General features: G+C 44.3%; 1 protein-coding gene across 1 annotated transcript in view; it reads left to right on the plus strand.

Annotated features, from left to right (window-relative positions):
• Positions 1-25,374, plus strand: part of Pomt2 (protein O-mannosyltransferase 2) — a 46,094-nt gene that overhangs the window by 3,443 nt on the left and 17,277 nt on the right. Inside the window, exons 2-11 of the mRNA XM_050152493.1 lie at positions 4,927-5,011; positions 6,501-6,605; positions 8,130-8,238; positions 10,489-10,597; positions 12,320-12,479; positions 13,704-13,810; positions 14,451-14,533; positions 16,038-16,147; positions 20,803-20,869; positions 22,670-22,739. Coding sequence (XP_050008450.1) covers positions 4,927-5,011; positions 6,501-6,605; positions 8,130-8,238; positions 10,489-10,597; positions 12,320-12,479; positions 13,704-13,810; positions 14,451-14,533; positions 16,038-16,147; positions 20,803-20,869; positions 22,670-22,739 — 1,005 coding nt within the window. The remainder of the gene's footprint in view (positions 1-4,926; positions 5,012-6,500; positions 6,606-8,129; positions 8,239-10,488; positions 10,598-12,319; positions 12,480-13,703; positions 13,811-14,450; positions 14,534-16,037; positions 16,148-20,802; positions 20,870-22,669; positions 22,740-25,374) is intronic.

The raw sequence follows: 25,374 nt of genomic DNA on the forward strand, positions 1-25,374 counted from the left end.
CCCCCCCCTCCCCCCCCCCCCCTGGAAGTCCCACCTATTCTTTTCTGCCTAACTATTGGCCATTTGACTCTTTATTAAATCAATCAGAAGGCGCCTTAGGCGGAGACATACCTTTACAATGTAAGCAAATATTATGCAGCAGTCTGGGATGCCATGGTGGCTTCTGCTTCAGAGACCTATGGTCCTTTAAAACTTTGTGCTCAGTCAGTTTCTGATTCTACATGTGTTATCACCCTGGTACAATACCCAGGCTGGATGGTGTAGGCTTAATTAGGACCTAGAGTGTAGCTAGTCATATCAGAGTACATCCTGTATGATGGGTATCTTCATGAGTAAGATGGACTACTCTATCAGTAGGCAGACAGTTTCCAGCTCCCTGGGTTGAGTCTCTCAGATATAATCCTCTAAGTGGTGTGTCAGACTCTTCGACTCTGATTGCAGTCAGGCAGCCAGAGTTGTTGTCTTAGTTAGGGTTACTATTGCTGTGATGAAACACCATGGCCAAATTAACATAGGAAAGAGAGGCTTAAACTTCTATATCACTGTTCATCATCAGAGGAAGTCAAGACAGGAGCTCAAGGAGGGCAGGAACCTGGAGGCAGGGGCCTGATGCAGATGCAGAAGCCTTGGAGGAGTGCTGCTTACTGGCTTGTTTCCCGTTACTTGCTCAGCAGCTTTCTTATAGAATCCAGAAAGCCGGGCAATGGTGGTGGTGCACGCCTTTAATCCCAGCACTCGGGAGGCAGAGGCAGGCGGATCTCTGTGAGTTCAAGACCAGCCTGGTCTACAGAGCTAGTTCCAGGACAGGCTCCAAAGCCACAAAGAAACCTTGTCTCGAAAAAAAACAAAAACAACAACAACAACAACAAAAAAAATCCAGGACCACCAGCCCAGGGGTGTCTCATCAATCACTAGTTAAGAAATGTCCTACAGACTTGCCTAGAGCCTGCCTGATCTTTTGGAGGCATTTTCTTAATAGAGGTTCCCCTCCTCTCAGATGCTTTTAGCTCGAGTCAAGTTGACATAAAACTATTGAGCACAGTTGTCTTTAGGTAAAATGGTTGGGCCACCCAGTGGCTATCATCAGCTTTTTACATAGCCTGATCCTAAGTCTGGGCTCTGTAAAGAAGCTCTGTGAGTCATGGCCACTGAACTGGAGGCTGTGCCACCGAGTGGAATAGGAAATAGTTTCTCTCAAAGAGGCACCCGCTGCTTTACATAAAACTGAGCAGCCTCCTGTCTTCTTGACTACAGCCACTTGTTGAATCCTCCTTTTGTCAGTTATAAACTCCAAGATAACCTATTCCAAAGTGGAAATGGAGGGCCAGAGAGCCTCGAGGCTTTTCTGACTCAGGCACCCTTTCAGCAAGAGGTTAATAACTGCCTTTTAGAAGAGTGTACTTAGTACCTGTGCTCAGCAGGTGGCACTGTTAGGCTGGTGACTAGTTTCAAAGGATTTTGGCAGTCCTTAATGTGCGTGTGCATGCCTGGGATAGTGTGCACCTGCATATGTGTATGCACACGTGTGTATGTGTGTATGCATGTATGTGTAGTGCATATAGATATTGAATGTCTTCCTTTGTCTCCACCTTAATTTTTAGAGAGGGGCTCTCTCTACCTGGAACTGGCTGCTCAGTGGGCTCCAGGCATCCTCTTATCTCTGCCTACTTAGTTCTAGAATAATGGATACTCTACTACACCTGTTTCTTTTACATGGTTGCTGGGAATTCAAGTTCAGGTCCTCCTGCTTACAAAACTCTTTGCCATCTTCCTAGCTCTATCTTTAAAGCTGAATTCCCTTTCCTTTTCGGGGATTAATTTCTCCTGGACCACTAGGAGGGAACAGGGCTACCTCTCTGCACACAACAGTCCTTGAATAAGAGAATCTCCTTTGGTACTTTTTGAGATCAACACAAGCTATACATTTCACAGAGCATACCCAACAACAGTACACTGGTCCCATGATTTCTATCCGCAAGGTACTTTAACTACTGAGATCTTGGCTCAGACTTAATCAATTAAACTTGGCCTTTTCCCCCTTGAACTAATGAGCTTAAATATATGGTAACACCTAGAGAACTTGACACTTCGTGGGGTGTGGGAAATACTGACTAGAGAGATAGAAACAGTTTCCCACTCACCTCACTGACGGCATCACCCCTTCCCTAGGGTTCCTCCCTCTGTCCAGTGAGCCCCTGGGCTTAGAGGCCCTTTGTCTTTTAGCTCTGCACATACTGCAGTCCTTAGTGCCTTTGGTAATCCCTGTGTTCCCTCTACACTCGGCCCCCATGGGTCTGGGTAGGAGGAGCTAGGGGCCTCTATGCACGAAGAGTTGTGAGTTTAGGTCCCTTTCCTCCCTGGAGTTCTAAGATGAGTGTGTATGGTCTTCAGTGTGCTTGTGGGACATGTGACCTTCCCCTTTAAAGCAGCCAAAGATAATGGTGGAGAGGGAGGATCAAGGCATTAGGGCTCAGAGCCACTGGACAAGGCACATGTGCTTTTCGCCTAGAGCACACAGCTTACTGAAGGATTCTTTAGTGTTTTTTTTTTGTTTTTTGGTTTGTTTTGACTTTGCTTTTTGAGACAAGGTCTTACTATGTAGACCAGACTGGCCTCAAAGTTTATAGCCATCCTCCTGTCTCAGCCTCCTGAGTGCTGATCTGAACAATGTATCAATTTTCCAATGCTGTGACCAAATAGCTGATGGGAGTGACTTCAGGGAAGAAAGGTTTACTGGGGCTCATCCAAACCATCATGGTGACTGGAGTGACTGCAGTGGTGGGAGGCAGGGGCCAGGGAGCAGAGTGCTAAACCAAAGCCAGAAACTGGTATCCAAGGTGCCAGCTACCAGCCTTGCCCCATGTCCCAGAGTTTCCATAATCTGCCAAGCAGCACCACCAGTTGTTCAAACACATGAGCCTATGGGGACTTTTCACATTTAACTCCTAACAAGAGTTTTCATTTTAATCGAGGGGCTGTGTTGAGTTCAGGATAATGATTGGCTGAGATATAGGTTAATGGAGTGCACAGGCCCAGGGTTTGATCTAGCAGTACAGGGGTTGGGGGATGGAGGAATAGCAGGATAGCAGGGTCCTTACTGCTGCCCCATTTCTTCACCAAGCTTTTAAATAAATAGAACATAGCAGACAGTTGGTATTCCTGTTGTCCACTGCTTTACTTGGGTAAGAATCTTCACCACCAGGTTCCAGGATGTCTTGTCTTGTATTTGTGTCTAACTCAGTCCATGAGGTTCCTTATCCCTTCTTGTTCAGAAAGCTAGGTAGGTATGTCGTCAACCTAGGCTTGTGCCTCACTTTGACAGGGTCTTGGGTATTTTTAGAGTGTTTGCAAACTAAGACTTTAACTTGCTGCTGTTTTATGGGTGCCAGTAGAAGAGAAAATCCTGAATCAATCCTGAATCAGTGCCCAAGGGGATGGCCTGAGTACAGATGAGTCAGGCCTTCATTCTTGGCATGCTCTACAAGGGCTGTTTTATTATGTATACAATATTCTGTCTGTGTGTATGCCTGAAGGCCAGAAGAGGGCACCAGACCTCCTTACAGATGGTTGTGAGCCACCATGTGGTTGCCGGGAATTGAACTCAGGACCTTTGGAAGAGCAGGCAATGCTCTTAACCTCTGAGCCATCTCTCCAGCCCCAGGGAACTGCTTTTCTGATGCAAGTAGTAAAACGCAAGAGGAAACGTGTGACACTGTTGCTACTGATTTTATTTGAGACCCTTTTGAAATAAAATCTCATGTACCTCTGTTGGTCTGTTTCCAAATAGTCGTCACAACTAAAAGAAAATGTTGGGGCAGTTTAGTGTCCAGTATGTGTATAGAATTCTAAGTCTACAAAGTTCCTTGCCATGTCTTACCTGAGTTGAACCCTAATACCTGGGAGGGACGTGAAGAGCATGGTTTAATCATGTTGTGGCATTAGTAGGTGATGCAGCTGGGAATAGCTCTCCTTTCCGTGGTCTGTTTTGTTTTGCTCTGCCCTGAAGTTAATTCTCTCTTTAACACCACCATGTTACTGTCAGTACCTCGTGTCCTTGGCTGATGCAGTGACTTTAGTCTTCTACCCATCTACTGGGTGCAGTGAACTTAAAATCATACATGAGAGCTGCCCATTGTTTGGGAGAGCATGAGTGTTGGTGAGGAAGTGATGACTTTGTGGAGGCCGACCTGAGGCGAAGACACTGGGAAGCCACTCTTCCTTCAGCTACGGGAAGAAGGTGTTAAGCAGCCAGGCTCTGCTGGATGGTGTGGCTGTCTTGTAAACCCTTCTTGCAGGCCATGGAAAGGCTGATGTCTGTGGCAGAACAGGACTTCACATTGGGCTGGAAACTCAAGGGTTAGATTCACATGTGTACTTGCAAAATAACAAGGCTAGGCCTGGGGTTTAGAAATGCTCTTAGTGAGGACATTTGGCGTCTGTAGACAGCTGGTCATTATAACAGGTCGGGCAGATCTGAGTCAGCAGGTTGGTGGACAGCGCCTGGCCTGCTGCAACACTCATGCATTAAGGGCTCTGGACCCAGTAGCCTGACAGTGTAGCAATGTGCATTCTGAGACCCAGTGGCCTCAGAGTGAGTAGTTACCAGACTGCGAAGAAATTGCTTTGCAAAACCCTTTCCATGTTACAGGAAAACACTGCTGCTTTCAAATAAATTGATAAGAACTCAAGATACAGAAGAAGACTACATTTAATTTAAATATATGGTAAATGCTGGGTAATTATTTGTTAACTTTTCTCATTATCAAGATCTAGGTTGATAACCAGTTTAAAAGGTTTTCCTCAAGCCACTATGTCAAAGTTTTGTTTTTAATCCAACTTAACGCATTATATGCTTGAAACTGATGACCTTTGGTTTTAATTGTAACTTTAACTAAGGTTTATTAAATTTTGATGCTTTTTCTTTAGTTGGGATGAGACTCACTTTGGAAAAATGGGAAGTTACTATATTAACCGCACCTTCTTCTTTGATGTACACCCACCCCTGGGAAAGGTAAGCAGTGTGGCGATTAACACTCTGTTATCTGGGCAGATGGCTTCTGAGAACTGGAACCAAGTGTTAAGTTTGTACTTAGTTCTTAGACTGCAGAATTCCATGAGCAGGTACTTTGATAGAAAATCTTTGGTGTTTTTAGGGGTTTACTGGGCTCAGAAATGGAGAAGAGCGTCCATCAACTGATGGATGGATAAACAAATGTGGTATAGCCTTACAGCAGTTATTCCCCCTTAGAGAAGAAGAATGTTCTGATACAGGAGCTTTCTTCTCAGGATAATGAAATGTTCTAGAATGATGTAGTAGTGATGGTTGTACAACCTTGTAGAAATATTTAAAACTACTTTTAAAATCATTAGTTATGTTATGTGAGCTTTTAAAAAATTTTATAAAAGAAAATAGAAATATAATATACTACATAAAGGAAATATAACTTAGAGGAGCTTTATCTATAAAATATCTATACTTTTTCCTTCTCTTGATTCCTAATAAACATATTAACCTGTTCCCCTAGCATTTTACAGTTAAAAACTCTATCAATTAAAATTTATTTTACTCTTTTAACAACAGATTCCCCTGAGAAGACCAATGGGTTAGTTTTAGTATTCACAAAAGCCTTTCTTCCTAACTCCAGATTCAGGTCTCCAGATCTTGGGGTAATAGCATGGGTATGGAAAATAAAGGATAGCAGCCCATCAGGTTGACCCAAGGAAGCGTGAGCGCCTAGGTTAGGGACTAGGGACCAAACCCCTGTAGGGAAGGGTGTGTAGATAGGTGAGCCATGTAGCTAAATTTAGAGTGAATTCTGAGCCTAGGAAAGGGTAGAAAAGCCTTGCCTCTTCCTGTCTGCTTGGTAACAGCAGAGACAAGCAGTTGTGCCTGGACCTGTGAAGCTCAGAGCAGCTGGGTAGAGCAGTTACTGTTGTAGCTTTGGGTTGAAAGAGGGAGCTGTCTTTCTCAATCTCTCAATCTCCCTTCCTCCCCCTTCCCTTTCTGGGGAAATGCCTCTCTTTGCATTCTCTTTCTCACTTCTGCCCTTTATTCCTTATGTGTAGCTCTTGGCCACTTTCCTCCCACTTCATTGTGATTTGGAGCCTCTTTTCTTAGAGTAGAAGGCCAGTGTCCCAGGAGTGAGAATGCCCAGGACCTCCCTGAGAGCTGTCATATTTCATTTCATAACAAATGAAAGAAAACAGACTGCATGTGTGAGCCCCTCACTGACCCTACACTTAAAACTATGGAGTCTTTTCCTCCCTAAATGTTCAGTCCCAAGAACTTAGCGTGGCATAAGAGAGGGTTTGTTTCAAGCAACAAGCTCTTTAGACAAAAGATTTTTTTACTCTGTAGCAGCTGCAGGACAGAATGTCACACTGGCACTTCTATGGCCAGTTGTCAAGGAAACGGAAGGCCATGCATGCAGCTGGAGAGAACGGGACAGAGGAATCTTTTCTCTGAACATTTTATCTTTCATCCATTCCTCTCTCCTCAGATGCTGATTGGTCTTGCTGGCTACCTGAGTGGATATGATGGCACCTTTTTGTTCGAGAAGCCCGGAGACAGATACGAGCACCACAGCTACATGGGAATGAGAGGAGTAAGGCTTCCTGCTTTATGTAGACTGATGAATCCCCGGGGCCACACCCACTCAGAGGGGACTTCTGTGGAGTGGGGAGAGGACAGTGATTGAGCCCACCCCCTAAAGTAGAAATCTGGAAGTGAGTGTGAGAGGTAGGGAAGAAGGGAGGGCCACAGATAGCATAGAAGTTGCTTACAAGCCGTGCACACTGCAGCCTGTCAGCCTTTCCTTTAGATTGTGGCCTTTTCACACCGTCTCCAGATTCCTACTTCCTTCCTCACTAAGAAGTTGGCACTTAGCAGTCTCTCTCTCAGGGAGGCTGAAAGCTACTCCAGTCAGTCCCTCTGCACCCTGATTCCCAGCATCAGCTTAATGGGACACGGCAGAGCCTAAACACTCAGCTCCCTGGGAGCAACCTAATGAGACCCGTGGAAGCTGGTCCCCAGCCTGAGTTCTCACAGCACTTTGCCTTCACAAGTTAGATTAGATGACTGTGTGCTTCCTGGGGATAATCACTGGGCGGTCTGTACAGTACTGCATGCCATATTAAACAGGGAGTGCCCGCCCCTCAGTTCATACTCTCAAGTGACACTTTTGTTTCGTTTTTTGTTGTTTTTTTTGAGACAGGGTGTCAGTATGAAGCACTCACTATCCTAGAACTTACTATGTAGATCAGGCTGTCTTTGAATTCACAGAAATCTGCCTGCCTCTCTGCCTCTCAAGTGCTGGGATTAAAGGCTTGTGCCCCCACACCCAGATCTCTCAAGAAATGATTTTCTTCCTAATGACTCTTGAACAGCACAGAGTATACACAATACTCCCCATGGACTTGCTGTGGAGATTGGAAAGGACAAATAATTTCATCTGTTCTCTTCCCATCAGGCCACTTTACTTCCTGCGTACAAAAGTGATGGCCCAAAGGGAAGAATTTCCCATTACCTTGGCCTTGTCTCTGTACTGCTGATGGGCAGACTAAGGAGACGGAAGAGGGCTGTTGATTAAAAAAAGAATCAAAGCCCCATCTCCTCCAGCTCTTGAAGTGTCAAGCAGTCACCAAAATGCACCCTGTAGATTGAGTGGTTTCTGGTATCCTCAAAACAAAGAACCAGGGGAAATATTACAAGAATATCAATAGAAGTCTCAGAAATAGTAAGATGCCTCCAAAAAGTCTGCTTCAACTTATACCATAGCTTTATGCTAGACGCTAATGTTGGTGAAGTACTTCTGTGTTAGTAAGCCTTGAGCTCATGTACTCCTCATCCTGAGCCTGTGAGGCTGGCTTTTCCTAATGAAATGATCAGAGACAGCTGGCTGTGATTGGCAGCCCTGCTTCTTCCTGTAAATGTCACTGATTTCATGGCAGTACTTGTGCCAAAGTTCTGACGGGCATACATGCCCACTGCTTCATGTGATTTCTCACTATGACACTCCCCTTGCATGCTCCACGTGATTTCAGACTATGCTTTTGTCAGGGTCCTCCGCCTTAAACATTAGTATACCAAGTCAGCTGGTTGCTTGAGCGCTTCTGTCTTCCTTCCATAGTTCTGTGCTTTCCTGGGTTCATGGCTGATCCCCTTTGCCTACCTCACTGTCCTGGATCTGTCCAAGTCCTTCCCAGCAGCACTGCTCACCGCTGCCCTTCTCACCTTTGGTAAGTTGTCTTGACCTCTGTGTTTTGGGAAATGAGACTGTCACACCATGTAGGTGGTTGGAAATCAATACATCCAAGTGTCACATCTGTGCAGCCAGTGCTTTTATTTATTTATTTATTTTTGGATTTTTAGAGATAGGATTTCTCCATGTTGCCATGGATGTTCTGGTACTTACTCTGTAGAACAGGCTGGCCTGGAAATCTCAGAGATCCACCTGCTTCTGCCTCCTGAGTGATGGGATTAAAGGTGTGCACCTCCACCATAGGACCCAATTCTTAATTAACTTAAGGGTTGGGTAAAATATCGTGTTACTAATAACACTTAAGTATATAATTACATCTGTGAGTCATATGTGTGTGTGTATGATGTTCATGAGTGTTTATATTTGCACATGTGAGTGTCTGTGTGGATATGTTTGAGGCATGTAGTTGACAGTTGACTTCTTCAATTGTTCTCTACTTCATTTACTGAAGCAGAACCAGAGCTCATCAGTTCCAGTGAGTCTTGTTAACCACCTTTCCCTGAGGATCCCATCTCTACCTCCTGTGTGCTGGGATTCCGTGAGGCTGCCATGCCTGCCCAGCTTTTATGTGGGTTCTGGGAATCCAACTTCCAGCCTTCAAGCTTGCATGACAAGTGGTTTTTTTTTTTTTTGTTGTTTGTTTGTTTGTTTTTGTTTTTTGTTTTTCAAGATCGTGTTTCTCTGTAGCTTTGGAGCCTGAGTGCTGGGATTAAAGGCGTGCACCACCACCCAGCTAACAAGTGTTTTTTTGATGAGGCATCTCCTCAGTCCCTAAAGCAGACATCCAGAAGTAGCAGTGAAGCAGAAAATTACAATAGAAGTATTAAGTATTTCTTCTGGGTCCTCACCTGGATAAACACAGACTAACTATAGAGGTTAGTCCTGGTACTAGCTGTATTCTTCTTCAAGTGAATCAATGACCTTGTGGTGCTTTACATGTAAAGAAGTCCAGAACGATTTAGGTGGGTGTTTGGATCTTGTTCAGACAAATGTGCTGATGTTTTGATGGATATAGGACAAGGTTATAGGATTCCCTGTTGTGAACCAGTGGCTTTTCCCTTGTATGTATTTTTTCTTTGGTTATTCATTATCAGTCATTTTTCATTTTCTATTTGACAGCTGTTTCCTAGGCACCTACCCTATACCCGGCCACCCTTTGAGGCCTCAGAAAATACACTGATGAGATGCTGTTCTCATAGAATATACCCTATAAAAGGGCAGACAAATAAGCCAGGACATATTAAGTCTGTGATAAAGCATATTATTTTTTTTTAACATTTAGATTATTTACTTTGTATGTGATGGGGGAGGCACATGCACACTTGTCATGGCACACCTATGGGAGTCTGAAGACAACTTATGGGAATTGATCCTTTTCCATGTGGATCCCAGGGTTCACACTCAGGTCATTAGGTATGGTGACAAGTACCCCATCCTACTGAACCATCTCATTGGATGAGATGTTTTCATTGGATAAGCAATTAGTGCCAGGTTAGACGTAAATAGTGCCAGGGATAGATTAGTGGGGATCGATACTGTTTTAGATAGGGCAAGCAGCAAATAATCCCCCAAGAAGGTAGTGCTAGCAGAGGCCTGAGTGAAATAGGATCGGCCTCCAGAGTTCTGAGAGAAGACTGTTAAGGCAGGAGAACAGCCTGTGTAGTAACCCTGTGAGGGGCAGGGAGTAAGAATGTTGGGTTGACTTTAGATAGATATGGAGGCCATACAGGATTTGGGAACTGTCCTGAGAAATTTTTAGCCTGAGTGAGATGAGAAGACATTGTGGGGTTTAAGCAGGAATATGTTAATAACTTAAGCTTTTTTTCTTTCTTAAGTTGGTCTGGTACCTATGTAGGGAGTCAACCCTCAATGAAGATGTCATATGAAATAAAACTCTCCTATACATTTATAGTTTACAACTGCATCACTTTGTGGGGTTTTTATGGTAGGAATGAGGAAGTGGCCTCAGGGCTGAGTGAATGACATGAGCCTCTGAGATAGAGGGCCTACAGGTAGCGTTAGTATTGCTTCTTATCATTGGGCTCTGCTGTGCCCGCAGCTGAGTCCTCCTGCTTGCTGATAACCCAGTAGTGATCAATGGCCACCTAGTCATGACTGCCAGATGCTTACTTGCAATGCAGAGAGGACTGTTTCCTGCTATAGAGTGTTTGGTTTTTAGAGATCTCTTACCACTCTGTGTTTTGACCAGCAAGCTCCTATTTTTCAGACACAGGGTGCCTGACTCTGTCCCAGTACATCCTCCTTGACCCTATCCTGATGTTCTTCATCATGGCTGCCATGCTGAGCATGGTCAAATACAACTCCTGCGCTGACAGGTCAGAAATACCGTCTTGGGTTGGGGGGGGGGGTGGCAGAGCTGGGTGGGTGCTTACAGGACTAGCAGTCAAGCTTACTTTAAGAGGAGCAATATTTTCCATTTGTTTGTTTTTTAGATAATGAAAAATAATTTTTTAAAAGGTTTATTTATTAATTATGTATACAGCATCTGCCTACTGCATACTGCCTGAAGGCCAGAAGAGGACACCAGATCTTATTACACATGATTGTGAGCCACCATGTGGTTGCTAGGAATTGAACTCAGAACCTCTGGAAGAGCAGCCAGTACTCTTAACCACTGAGCCATCTCTCAGCCCCATGAAAAATAATTTTTAAAGAGTTTCCTCTAATAGATGCTTTTAGCTTTGCTTTTCACAAGATGAGAAATTGTTGACTGTCAGGAGGTTTTGGATGTTTACTGTTGGTGTACAATTGGGGAGGAGTGGTGGGTATTATGGAGGAGTTCTGATGTCAGCCTCCTCACTTAGCCTTATGAGCTGTGCCTCAGAACCAGTGCTGGTCCACGGAGCTCTGGGACAGCTCATCCTCACAGTCTCTGTCCTGGAGGGGACAAGACACAAGTGAAGATGCTGCCTCAGAGGTCCTGTCTCCTTGCCTCAAGGCTTGCATCCAATGCTGACTTAATGATGAGGTTTGCACACAGGCTAAGAGGATCTTTTCAGACCCTGGTCAGTTCTAAAGCTGATCTGGATTTTGGTCTTCCAGAATTCTCCTATTTTTCTAGATCTTTCTGTCTCCAAGGGAATATAGTATGCCTTTCTATGTATTCAAAATACCGTGTTCAGCATTCCAAAGAGCTGGTTTATCCTAGGCACTCCTAGAAAACGATGCGTATTTACCCATATAATATTAGTCCCAGCCAGTGACCTTTTTTTTTTTTTTTTTTTAAGGAAAAAAAATGTGGTATCAAAGATTGAGCCCAGGGCCTCATATGTTTGGCAAGCCTCCACCACTGAGCCATGTATCTCCAGACCCATCTCCCATTTCTTAAATATGTAGCATATACCAGGTATCATACCAGGAGAGAGAGGCACAGTAACAAAGATGTTGCCTTTAAGGAGTATTCATTCTGGCAGGGGAAGTGCCAGATCATCAGAAAATCTGCTGAGATATACTAGTTGATGTTAGTACAGCAAACCAATAAGGAGCATCAATGTTATACTTATTGCCTGGCTTAAACTGCCTTCCATCACTTGATGCCTACATTGCTTGGCCTCTCTGTGCCTTGATTTCCTTATGTGTAAACAGAGGATAATGAGCTCTCGCTTAAGGGTATGATGGGATTAGACGGATAGGATACAATATGTGGAATGGCGCCTCACATTCATGGACTGTTAATAAATGCTGGCTTTGGCAGGCCCAGAGGTGACACAAAGAATAAGTCTGACTTGAGTCCAGAGAATTTTCTGGTTTTCCTTGTATATCTACCTGACTTGTCTCTAGTGAAGAATAAGTCTCTATGTAAGAGGCCCAATGCTTATCCAGGAATAGCATAGACCCTCCCCAGAACAACATGCTACTTTCTTTCACACTGACTTGCCTGTAGTTTGCGGGCCTTCACAGAGCACAGCCTCCTTGGTGCCATGCCCTGGTTCCCTGGGGTTAAGAACCCTTGAGGCTTAGGACACTGTCCTACTGCTGCTTTTGAGTTCCTATTTAGTTCTAGCTTCCAAACTGAACTGTGTCTTATTGGTTTCCAGGCCTTTCTCTGCTCCCTGGTGGTTCTGGCTCAGCCTGACTGGTATTAGTCTTGCTGGTGCTTTAGGGGTCAAATTTGTTGGCCTCTTTATCATCCTGCAAGTGGGATTGAACACCATTTCAGACCTTTGGCAGCTGTTTGGAGACCTCAGTCTTTCATTGGTAAGAACTCAAGTGCTTGTGGATATCTTTGTTCCACAGTGCCTGTGCTTCTGCTGTGGGTGGAGGGAGTGTGCCCTGTGCCCTGTGCTCTGTGTTGTAGGCCGTGCCAGACTGGACAGGCACAGCTTTCCTCTGTAGACATCAGGATATCAGGGAGTGGGCCTGGCTGAGGGGCTGGAGTGGTGTAGAGAGAGTAAGTGAAGTAACTACCTTGCAATTCTCCTATTGTTGCCCCTTCCCATCTCCCTTAATTTATTTGAAGTTGCCCAGCCAGAGGATTCTGTCCAGCTGGACTCGTGCCAGGCCCACCAAGGGCATAAGAGCTTAGGTCAGATGAGTTGGGATGACTCAACTTCTGGAATTCACTATTTTTTTTTTTCCTGATCCAGGGCTTCCATAATTGGATGACAGTTAAGTGCTGTTAGGATTTTTTCTTTATGACATTAGTAATCAAGGGCTGAGTCAGTGCCAGGCACTGTACAGAATGGTTTGCTTTCATTATCTTATCATTAAAATCCTATGTGGGGGTCATAACCACTCACTGATTTTACAAATGAAGAATTTGAAAGCTAGAGAGATAACTTTGCAAAGGACCTTATAGGTATTAGAGGTAGGGAGAGGGCAGTCTACGTCTCCAGCTTTGGTTAGGCAAGCTCCAGCACTCACCTACCGAATTTTCAACCTGTTTATTCATTCAGAAATTATATAGAGACCATTTACTAAATGCAGAATATTGGGAATGTGTTGGTGACTATTACATGATCCCTGCCGTCTGGAATCTATTGTGAGGAGGGGAGGCTGGGGGAGAGGAGTAGGGGCCTATTATAGCATTGTCTTCCTTTGACAGCAGAGGGGAGGCCCCAAAGCTTAGGTACTCCAGGGAGGACTGTGAGGGAGTTGAGGTTAAGGCCAGCAACAGTTGGCCATGTGATAAGGGCCTGGCACAGTCAGTGCAGTTCATTGAGCTGGAGGCCACTTTTAAATAACAGTCTCACCTTGTCAGTGGTCATGCGTGCAGAGAAGTGGTCCATGTTATCCCCCTGCAGTGCGTGTGCGTGTGCGTGTGCGTGTGCGTGTGTGTGTGTGTGTGTGTGTGTGTGTGTGTGGTGAAGGATAATATAGAAAGGCCTAGGGTTTTCCTCCCATTATTCTTTCCAATGTGACTCGTATTATACATACAATGGAGTTTCTTGTGCCAGCACCTGTGGTGGCTTTTGTTTGCAGGTGACTGTGGGGAAGCACCTGACTGCGCGAATCCTGTGCCTCATAGTGCTGCCTTTGGTGCTCTATGTGACCATTTTTGCTGTTCATGTCATGGTGCTGAATAAAAGGTACAGTCAGAACCTTTCCAGCCTCTTACTTCCGGTCTTTCTCTGGCACCTAAGCCTATGTGTGGGCCATGTGAGGTTAGGATGAGGGGAGGAACTTTTTCCTGCCCCCATGTTCTCTCTTCTGCATATCCCAAGGCTCAGAACACCCCGCACCCAGCCTTGAAGGAGGTGGAAATTCCCTGATAGCCTAAATGTCCCTATTTCTCTCCATCAGAGGCTTTTCACTTTAGTGAGGGAAGGGTACCAGGGTTGCAGTGGGACTAGAGGTACTGATAACCAGGACACAACAGCAACATCTCATTGAACAAGTAGCCACTAAGTGCTGAGAACTGGGTTTATTAGCATTATGCATAATCTCATTTAACTGTCATTATTGGTGAGTTCTTTTGGCTTTTTAAAATATCTATTTATAAATGAAGAACCAAGGCTATATAAGGGACATCGCCCAAGTCACCCAAGGTAGTAAGTGGCAGAAGTGAAATTTGGACTGTAGTTCCTCCAACTCTATCATCCATGTTTGTTTCATGAAGTCACCCTGCCATTCAGATTCTCAAATCTCCTTTTAAGTTATCTAAGGGATTCTGGGAAATGACAGCTTTTATTCTCTCAGCTTGACTCTTCTGCTTCTCCTTCCCCACAGTGGTCCTGGTGATGGCTTCTTCAGCTCTGCCTTTCAAGCCCGGCTTTCAGGGAACAGCCTTCACAATGCTTCTATCCCTGAATGTGAGTGTGCTAGGCAGAGGTTTCCTGGGAGTTGAATTGGAAAAAGCAAGTTTGAAGCTTTTTTTTTTTTTTTTTTTTTTTTTGCCTATATATATAGCAGACTGGGAGAAAACCCAGCATTACAGTATCAGTACTCAAGAGTCAGTTACTGTAGTACTCAAAATAGCTTCTCCTTTGTACCTATCAAAGCTGTCTCTGTAAAAAGGCCATTTCAAGAGAATCTGGTCATAGAGAAAGGCTGTCATAGCCTTCTGATAGTCTTATGCATATGCTTATTTACAGGTAGTAATTAGCAGGTATTCTCCCTCCAGGGATAGTCTGATGTGAAGGACCGCCATTCGTGTGTTAAGTACAGAAAAGGGAAATGCAGAACCAGGCATAATGGCAAAGGCAAGCAGAGCTCTGTGAGTTCGAGGCCAGCCTGGTCTACATAGACCCTGTCTCAAAATAATAATAGCAATAAATAATAGTAATAATAATATAAAATGAAAGAAAGAAAAATGAAGGTGGAATACAGTACTGGGGATTGAAGCATGTGCCAAGTCAGTGCTAGGAGGCAGTTCAAGGGGATCCCATACACATGCATACAAAGATTTGCCTTCAAGTTGGGCCTGCAAGGATGAGTGGAAAGAGCAAGAGGTCATATTAGGCAAGAAGGGATGGCATGATCAAAGCCAAGGGCAGGAGAAAACTCAAGGTACAGGCTATGATCGGAGCCTGGAATTTTAAGTTAGAAAAGAGAGTTAGGACCTAGATGATAAGGGTTTGAGATGCTGGAGTAAGCTGTTGGAGACTGCATGGAGGTTTCTGAGCAGGCAGGCAGGCAGCTAGGAGTACAGTGCCTTGTAGTAAAAGTTAGCACAGCTGGAAGGAATTATAAGGTGTCAAGGAAGGTGGGGGCTGTACCTGAGGATCTCTAAGAATCAGGGACAGCCAAGAGCATATCCAAGAGGGATCAGGCAAGGGAGAAAAAAGGTGTCTCTGAGGTCCGGAGTGCAGGAATGCCATTTTGCTCTTTCAGTACATCTAATAACAGGAACACAGTGGGCTCCACAGACTGGGAAGGGAATGAGAGCTAGGAAAGCAAGAGAAAGCACTGGTTTGGAGGGACACTAATGTGGAGGTAGTCCTTAGAGAGGGAGCTTTGGACTGAAATTTGTTCAGAGGTAAGGTAGTTGATGCTGTGGTAGTAATTGCATGAGAACTGGAAAGAGGAACAAAACAGGTTACTAGAGAATGCAAGAGGAAGGAATGAGAAGAACTGTGGAGGAGCTGCCTGTGAGGGAGTGTGGAGTCTGAAGCAAGGTGGTCAGTGCTGGGAATGTAGGGAGCTCCCTCTTGAGTTGCTTCCATTAATGTGAGAAGGCAACAGGAGCTCCAGCTTTAGGCAAGCCTGGGCCTCATGATCACTCAGAATTTGCAAGGCTTGTGGTGTGCAGCCACCACCCACCTACCTTCAAGACAGGGGCGGCTTGTCATCTGTCTGATGCCTCTTTTCCTCTAGATCTGGCATACGGCTCTGTAATCACTGTGAAGAATCTCCGGATGGCCATTGGCTACCTACACTCCCATAGGCACCTCTACCCTGAGGGCATTGGTGCACGCCAGCAGCAGGTGGGTAAGCTTTCGCGATATTGGTTGCAGCCACACTGAGCTTGTGACTGAACCTGCCGTTCACTTTCTTGCTTGTCATCCTTAATTCACCTATTTTCTCTTGATTGAAACATTCTCCTTGCTCCTTCTCTTCCTTCCTTTGGCTAAACTTGCTTCTTTAGGTTTCAGCTCAGAGGTTTCGCTGTCCATCTCATGATCCCCCTCTGCCCCAATTGGTTCCCCTCCCCCTTGTACCAGAGGCTTTCTTGGCATTCTGCCTGCCTCTGGGGAACCCAATTTATAAGGCATCATGAGAGTTTGCTTCTCCCATCCTTTTGCCTGATCCTGGAAGTTTTTTGTGCCTAGCACAGTTCATCACTCTGGAGGGTGATGAGGAAAGATAATAGTATGACTACAGACCTGGGAATTTGACTGGATTCCTTGGGTTTGAATCCATATAGGTTTGACTTTGTACAAATGTCTTAATCATTCTGTGGCTTAATCTCCTGATCATTGTGGGAAATAAATGATGTTCCTCTCCACTGTAGGGGTGTTCAGAAGATAGAATGAGATAACATCTGTAAAGGGCACCTATGGAAGGTGTCCATGTTAGGGAGTGGCTGTGGGAGTCCCTTCTGTGTGCTGGGATTACCGTTAATGAATAAAGAAACTGCTTTGGACCTATAGCAAGGCAGAACTTAGGGAAAGCTAGGCTGAATGCTGGGAGAAAGATAGTGGTGACAGAGAGGAGTTATGGAGCTGCCACCAGAGATAGACATGCTGAAACATTGCTGGTAAGCCACTGCCACATGGCAATATACAGATGAATAGAAATGGGTTAAATTAATATAAGAGTTAGCCAATAAGAAGCTAGAGCTAATGGACCAAGCAGTGATTTAATTAATACAGTTTCTGTGTGATTATTTCAGGCCTAAGCTAGCTGGGTGGTCGGGAACCAACAAGTGGCTCTCTCCTCTAACAGGGAGTGGCTGTGCTGTGGTGGTAGGTGCCTGAGAGGGAAAACAGGGGAGTGGAGAGGTTGGTGGGCCCGGACTCTGTTCTGGGGAGGCAGGAAAGTGATGAAGTGATGAGGTCTGATTAGATGGAAGTTTATAAAGTAACACTGGTTAGGAGGCAGGGACAGTGCTGGAACTGAGTCAGGAAACACCTCCCAGGTATCACTGGAGGGCCTGGTAATGGATTGGAGATCAGGAAGAGCTGTGTGTGGTTCTGTAGTCAAGATGGCAAAGTATATATGTAATAATGTTATTTAATCATGATCCAATGGGGAGGCATGGCTTTGAAGCTGGGAGCAGAGCTTTCCTTGTGTGTTAGGCTTGGGACTTGTCTAAGAAGAGAGATCTGAGTATAACATAGGTGTTAACACGAAGTGGGTGCCTAATATTGCCCAGGAAGACTGCAGGGAAGAAGGGCCGGTGAGGGGACCCTACATTTAAGGGGGTGTTCAAGGCTGCTCAGAGTGGAACTAAAAGAGACTGAGAGTGAAGGAGTGAGTGGGGAGGTTGGAGAAGACATGGAGGAGTGGGGAGTGAGGTCTCTGAAAGGGGATGGCATCAGTTCAGTAGGCCTGTGACCGACACTTTGGTTTTGGTGCAGAGGGAAAGTCAGTAGTCTCAGATGCAGTGATGTGCAGGTGAGAGTGGAGTAGTGGGGAGGGGGAAGCTGTGGGCCAGGCTGTTCATCTAAGATGCTCCCAAGAGAGGCTTCTCCAAAAAATGGCTGAGAGCTTCATTTTGCCAAATTTTACTTCTTCAAACACATTAGCAACATTTCTTTTTAGTCCTGCTAGAAAGCTGGACCTGGGTATTGGGCTTGCAGCATTGCTTTCTCATGTTTGGTTATCGCTTATCTTCGGCCCAATGTTTCTCAGTCCTGGCTTCACTTTAGAGTTAACTGAGCTTTAAAAATTTGACTTGTAGACTCTTCTTCCGAGATTCTGATTTAATGGATCTAGGGTGGGTCTCAAGGTTTGTTCGCTTTCAGTTTGGTTTAAGTTCTTTAGGTCATGTTAATGTAAAGCCAGGACAGAAAGCCATTCCATGAGGACGCCTTGCTGCAGCTGTCACGTAGAGGATAGTAAAGTGGCAGATCTGCAGCCACGCTGCAGAAGGAGAGGAAGGTCAAGTTCTGAAGACGCTGCTCAGCTGGCACTGTGTGTCTGGAGCCCATGGCTGCAGGTGTGAGGCTGATGGCGGTGCTGTGTGGACAGCGCATTGGGTCGAGGGACCACATGTCAGGCTTGACGCTCAGGCTGTCTCCTCCGCTGTAAACTGAAGTGTGAAGTGACTGGACTAAATGCCTTCCTTTCACACTCTGCCTGCTGCTTAGTGATGTCTCTAGGTCTCAGTTTCAAAATGTTTTCAGATGATTAACATCTATAAGATAAAATTGGGAAGTTTAGAAAAATATAAAAAAAGAAACCAAAGCTACTGAAGTCTCCGAAGATCCGCATTTTTCAAATATTTTGAAAAGTAGTATTCTACTATAATTAGGTACTTGAGTTCCTGGGAGTCCTGCATAAAAACTCCACTGTGGAAACAAAGGTTTCTGTGGGAGTGGGCCAGGGGCTACAATTATGATAAAAAAACAATTTTCCTGAGAGAATTTTGATAATGGCTCTTCTAAAAACAGAAACCATTCCCTCCATACGTGCACAAGACCTACCAAACCCTGACATCTGTGAACTTCCAGGTACTTCCAGGTAGATAGATTGGACCTAGCTTTGCATCATTTGTATAAATCAACATGTTTTAGTCTTTTTGTTTGTTTGTTTTTGTTTTTTTGTAGACAGGGTTTCTCTGTAGCTTTGGAGCCTGTCCTGGAACTAGCTCTTGTAGACCAGGCTGGCCTTGAACTCACAGAGATCCACCTGCCTCTGCCTCCCTAGTGCTGGAATTAAAGGGGTGCACCACCACTGTCCAGCTATGTTTTAGTCCTTTATATATCATTTTTTTTTCCTGAGAAACAAAGAAAAACCTCTCAGATAGCTCAAATTCAGCTGTAGTACATGCAGAGTGATTTTTTTCCATAAGTTCTAGTTCCAACTTTTTTTTTTTGCAAGTAAATTAGGCAGATGGCCAATTGAAGTTATGAAAACTCAAGAAATGTGTGTATTCCTTTTGTTTTGGTACGTGTTTACATGTCTGGCAAAGGTGTATATTTTTAGTCTCTCTCCTTGCTCCCCAAACTATAAGTCGTGTCATCTTGAGCAAATGACCTAGCCTGTGTTTTTCTACTGTTGGGGGAATCGCACCTACACACAGAACTGTGGTAGTGACTGAGCAGGGCAGGACTGGTCTGGTGCTCAGAATAATGCCTGGGGACTCATAGTAGCCACTGTGAGTGGGAGCATTTCATGAACCTTTTTGCATGCTGCTTTAAAAAAATGCTCCACAGCATATTTACTGGTGTTTAATATTCTATTGCATATATACAGTATCAAGATAGGGTTTCTCTGAGAGGCCTTGACTGTCCTGGAATTCACTCTGTAGACCAGGTTGGCCTCGAACTGAAAGATCCTCCTGCCTCTGCCTCCCGAGTGCTGGGATTAAAGGTGTGTGCCACCACTGTTCAGCTTTAACTAGTCCTCTAAATAGATGTTCATACTGTGTCCAGGTTTTTACTATTAGACGTATCACTGCATTATAGACATTCACATGAGTGCACACACAATTTTTAATTTTTTTTAATTAAAACACAAAAAAATCAGTTTATGGCTATGGATTAAAACTCTAGGATAAGATATTTATGGAGCATTTTAGTGTTTTTTACTCACATAGTAGAAAAAATAATAGCCTTTTTTGTAAGTGTGCATGCATGTGGGTACACAGGTGTGCATGTGCATGTGGAGGCCAGAGGTCAGGTGCCTTCCATAGTCACTGTCCACCTTAGTTTTTGAGAAAGTCTCTCTCACTGATCCTGGGCTTACAGGTTTAGTTAAACTGGCTCACCAGCGAGGCCCACTGTCTACTTCACCAGTGATAGGATTCTGAGAACACTAGCTTTTTCTTGTGTGCTGAGGATCAAACACAAGGGTGTTTGTGTAGCAAGCACCTACCAGTTGAGGAGTCTCCCCACACTATTGCTTTTTTTTATGATTTGTTTTTTTATTTTATGTGCATTACTGTTTTGCCTGTGTGTGTGTGTGTGTGTGTGTGTGTGTGTGTGTGTGTGTAAGAGTGTTGGATCCCCTGGAACCAGAGTTACAGACAATTGTGAGCTGCCATGTGGGTGCTGGGAATCGAACTGGGATTCTTTGGAAGAACAGCCAGTTCTTAACCCTGAGCCATCTCTCCAGCCCCCAGACATTGTCTTAATCACTTTTTGAATATACTAAATCTCCTGCTTTTGGTGCTGGAGACTGTTAACACACAGTGTAATGGTCCTCTCTTAAGACAGCTGAAACCTTATTGACAAGATACAAAAAGAAAGAGATAAATCAAAAAGTTCTTGAGGGGTAGGGCCTTTAAATTCTGAAAAATGGAAAAATCTCATTCAGAAGTGCGGCTTCTGAGCTTCATTGGGAACTGTGGCCTCCTGAGTTAGGGCTGGGGGATCCTGAAAGATGCTCAGGTGGTGTCAGTTTGCTGGGGACTGTGCTTGGCCAGCTGTGCTGATCATGATTGTTACCTCCCCCACTTCTGCCCTCTGCCTAGGTTACCACCTATTTGCATAAGGACTACAACAACCTGTGGATTATCAAGAAACATAACACAAACACAGGTAATGTGGCAGAGACTGAGGTTCTTGTGCTGTTGTCTACTGAGTCCCCTCACTTTTCTCATGACACTAGGCTCCTGAGCACCTTTGGTGAACTCCTGTTGTGTTCCAGACACTTTGGAAGCATAGAGGATGAGCAGTGAGTGAAACAGAGCAGGGCTCAGATTTCATCCAGGAAGAGGTTATGTAAGCTTATCCCAAGGACTATCAGGTCCTAACTGGGGGACCTGGGAGTTGCTTTCACTCCCAAACCCTGCACACCCCAGCTGTAGTCCTGATATGATAGAGTGCCTTTTTTGAGTCTGGGCTGGTTGAGTTACTTGATAATTCAAGCGTCTGCCAGTCTGTGTGTGTACACACACACACTAGCTGGACTTTCTGATTTTAGGACTAAGCAAGAGGTATTTTAGGGTCTTCCTTTCCTTGGAAGGCAACTAGCTACCTGTGGACAGCTTTCTGTTGTGTCTGTAAGAGGACAATTATCACCTGAGTCCATCCTCACTGGTGATATCGTGAACCCCAGGTATTTCCTGTGCCTGCTCAGCAAATACCACCTGCCTGAGCTGGCACAGGCCAGCTGCTTCCAGTCTGGAAAGTGGACTGCTGTTCATCTAAACTCCCCCTTGTGTTTCCTTGCCTTCTCTTCACATTGTTGCTTTTGGCTAGAGCTCTGCACACAACAGCAGCGATTTCTCCTCTCCTGCTGCCTTATTTGCATGCTCAGTAATGTAAATTAGCCCTGAGTGAGTCTGTGGTGCTACTGCTATTGACTGTGCTTTTACCACAACAGTCATAGCGGAGTTTGAGCGAGACTGGCTGTGCCTCTAAGTCATTCAAATTTGCCTGCTTTCCATTGGGGCTTCTAAGCTGAGATGGCTGTATTTCACCTAAGCAGCTAGGGTTTTCTGGGAACTTGGTGTTCTTGTTGGTTGTAAAGGCCCCTCACTCTAATCCATACCAAATAAAATTTCCTTCCCTGTTTATAAGGCAGCATAGCAGCGGGTGTCTCTGCAGGTGAATCTCACAGCCAGTAATTTGCATTAGCAAATTTAGCTTTCCCGACCTTGATTGTTTATAGAGTCCTGGCATCTTACTGTTGGAAACAGACTTTTACAAGTATGCCTCGGCCCTGCCATGACGGCTTCCCGCCGCTTTTCTACACAGCTACCTTTCCAGGTCGTGACCAGTTCTGACTTCTAGAAGCCTGGAGAGGAGTTCTTTTCTTTCAGCATTTCGTTATCATTTTTTTCATCTCGTGCTTAGGAAGTCTATTAGCAGAGATACAATTTGATTTTGAAAAAAGCTGGGCAATTGTGTGGACTTAATTTTGTAAAGACTGTATTACTCACTAAGGACATTTCCACTCTTTAGCCTCCCACCTGAAGTTTCAGTGGAGGCCTCAGTAATTCAGACAGAGGTCGTGTTGCCAGCTTGTGTAGTGGCCAGTCTAGCCCCACTCCTCACCACTCCTCACGCCATCATTTGTTCCCACATTTTTTATGTGTGTGGACTCTTTGCTGCACAGATTCTTCTTTGTATGAGTCTTTGGTATGTGTCCCTTTATCCTGCCGTTCACTTGTCAGAATTCCCTCCTCCTTAAGAGTCTTCCGAGCAGTACTTCTGAGATGCTTTTTCTAATCCTCTGAGGAGACTGGAGAACCTAGTGCTTTGGTCTCCCCGCACATTGTTAGTCTGTCAGCACATACCACTTGGCACTGTAGCCGTTTCCCACAGGCCTTCAGCTGTCTCTAGTTTAGAATGTGAGTGACGCACTCGATATCCACATCTGTTTCTTTTTGGCAGATCCCCTAGATCCTTCATTCCCAGTGGAGTTTGTCAGACATGGAGATATCGTTCGACTAGAACACAAAGAGTAAGTGAGCCTGCTGCTGTTGAAATTGAATGGTAGGGCAGTGGGCTGTGTGGAGTAAGAAATCCAAGCATGGTATAAGGGTGTATAGTGAGCTAGCCTTTGCTTGCTGATTTTGGCTCTGAGGAGACATGACCTTTAAGAATGCCTTTCAGTGTCCCTTCTCTGGTCAGTTCGATTGGGTGAGAGTAAGATAGATGACTGCTGCAATTTTTGAGCCAAATTTGAAGCAAGCTGTATTAAATACTGGCCAGGACGGTGAACAGTGGCCAGGTCCATACCTGGGATTCCTGGAGAATGGCCGTGAATTATGTTAGTCTGGTGCTTACAAAGGTAAAACCCACAAGGCTATGAACTTCCCTCCTTTGTTCAATTCAGGGCAAGTTTACATTCTGAGGTAATTCCTGCCCATGTACCTCCTACTTATGTACCTCCCATCTATGTGTGATCAAACACATCCTGTGCAGTTGGGGCAACCAACCTTGTTTGCAGAAGTGAAAACATGTGGATTGTTGTCCTACATAAACAACAGCCCCAGCATTCCAGGAAGTTATCTGTCTTTGGGAAAGTAGGGCTTACAGGTTAGAGTGTTGGCGGAGGCTGCTTGTTCTTTTCCCAGCAGCCCAGATCCAAATAATTACACAGAAACTATATTAATTTCAACACAGTTTGGCCAATAGCTTAAGCATATTGTTAGCTATCTCTTATATCGTAGATTAACTCATTTCTATTATTTTATATTTTACCACAAGGCTTGTGGTTTACCGGTAAGGTTTTGGCTGGTGGCTTGCGTCTATTTCTCCTCCAGCTTCTCCCAGGCTCTGCCCTCTTTCTCTCTCTCTCTCTCTCTCTCTCTCTCTCTCTCTATATATATATATATATATATATATATATATATATAGTATTAGAGGTATTTTTGTTTTATAGTTCTCTTTAAAGCACAGTAATTTAAACTTAAAACCTAACTTTAGCTCTCACCCACCTCCAGGAAAGGATAGTTTGATAGCCCAGAGCTGTGTTTTGGGTAGATAGTTTTAGGGAATGTAAACATCTGTCTCTGAGACTGACACACTGATCTGTCTCACTGTGTGTTCATTGGATTGAATGGAAACACCAGTCTGACTCAAAAACTGCTTAAAAGCATGAAAAAGCTTTTAGAATTTTAGAGTTATTTAGCTCAAAATCCAAGAGAAAGAAGGAATTCAGAGAAAAGCGAAGCATTGAGGCCACATTTTCTCTCATCCTGTTGTAGAAACAGTATGCCTTGCCAGTGAGAGATCACTCCTCACATCTAGAGACTAAAGAAGGAAAAGCTCTTCACGAGCATTTGTCTGGCTCTGACTCCTGCTCAAAGAGCAGCCGACATTGAATAAAGATTTTAATTACTTATGTACACCATAGGCTTATCCATTCCAAATACACTGTCATCCTTAAATCTCTGTTAGTCTTAACCTAACAGAGTTAAACTTTGAACAATTTAAACAGAGATGCAAGTCAGTTTTACTACTTCAAGTTTCTTCTGGGGTTTTCTGTTTGTTTTTTTTTGTTGTTGTTGTTGTTGTTGTTGTTGAGACAGGGTTTCTCTGTATAGCTCTGAACTTACTCTGTAGACCAGACTGGCCTCAAACTCAGAGAACTCAGAGATCTGCCTGCCACGGCTTCCCAAGTTCTGTGATTAAAGGCATGTGTTACCATCATCAGGCCTTGAGTTTTGGTGTTTTGTTTTGACTACCTATTGAGAGTTTCTTTAAAAACAATTTTTTTGTAATTTATTTTTGTTTTGTGAATGTGTACATGAGCCCCAGTGTGATGGGAAGTCAGAGGACAGCTTGCAGGAGTTTGTTCTCTCCTTCCACCATGTGAGAGGCCCCCAGGCATCAACCTCAGGTTCAGGTTCTCAGACTTGGTAGCAGGTACGTTACGAATGAGCCACCTCACTGGCCTAAGAGGAGTTTTCAAGTCAAAGTTTTTGGCTCCTCCAAAGTGACGATTTAGTACTAAGTGACCCTTCCCCAAGACTTGGAACCCAGAAGATTTTAGGTTAAGTGTATATATACTTTACTCACTGTACTTTAAGAAAAATGACTTTGTAGGAGTAGATTGTTGGCACTTCCCAAGAAGTAACCTCCAACTGATCCACTCCTGGCCCTGAAGCTCACATTCATGTCACTTAGGTGGGCTCAGCATCTTTCAGCCATGATTTAAATAAACATGAGCATAAACTGGTAATATCTCCTATGTACCTGGCTAAAAGCAAGCGTTAACCCTGCTTTTGGAAAGACACTGGAATCTCTTCCTATAGTTTTTCAACGACAGTTAATGATGCACAAAGATAGATTATTCAAGGAACAAGCACAATGGCCAAAAATAGACCAAAGCAGTCATTAGCAGAAACAGCCTCAAAAGATTTGTATAGTGGAATTACCAGATAAAAGGCTTTGGAATACAGGAGAAACAGGGAGAGAGAATGCATGTATATATGTGTGTATAGAAATCGGTACGTTTTTCTAGTTATTTGGATTTTAGATACTCTAGATTCCTACTACTAAGTAAATCTGATTTGTTCCTAATAAATAATATTTAATTTTTTGTAAATTCCCCATAATTGTGTCATGAACATTATTTATTACTCATGAAT

The sequence above is a fragment of the Alexandromys fortis genome, unplaced genomic scaffold (assembly GCF_014885135.2).
Source record: "Alexandromys fortis isolate MF-2015 unplaced genomic scaffold, M_Fortis_MF-2015_v1.1 scaffold_47, whole genome shotgun sequence".
NCBI classification, from domain to species: Eukaryota; Metazoa; Chordata; class Mammalia; order Rodentia; family Cricetidae; genus Alexandromys; species Alexandromys fortis.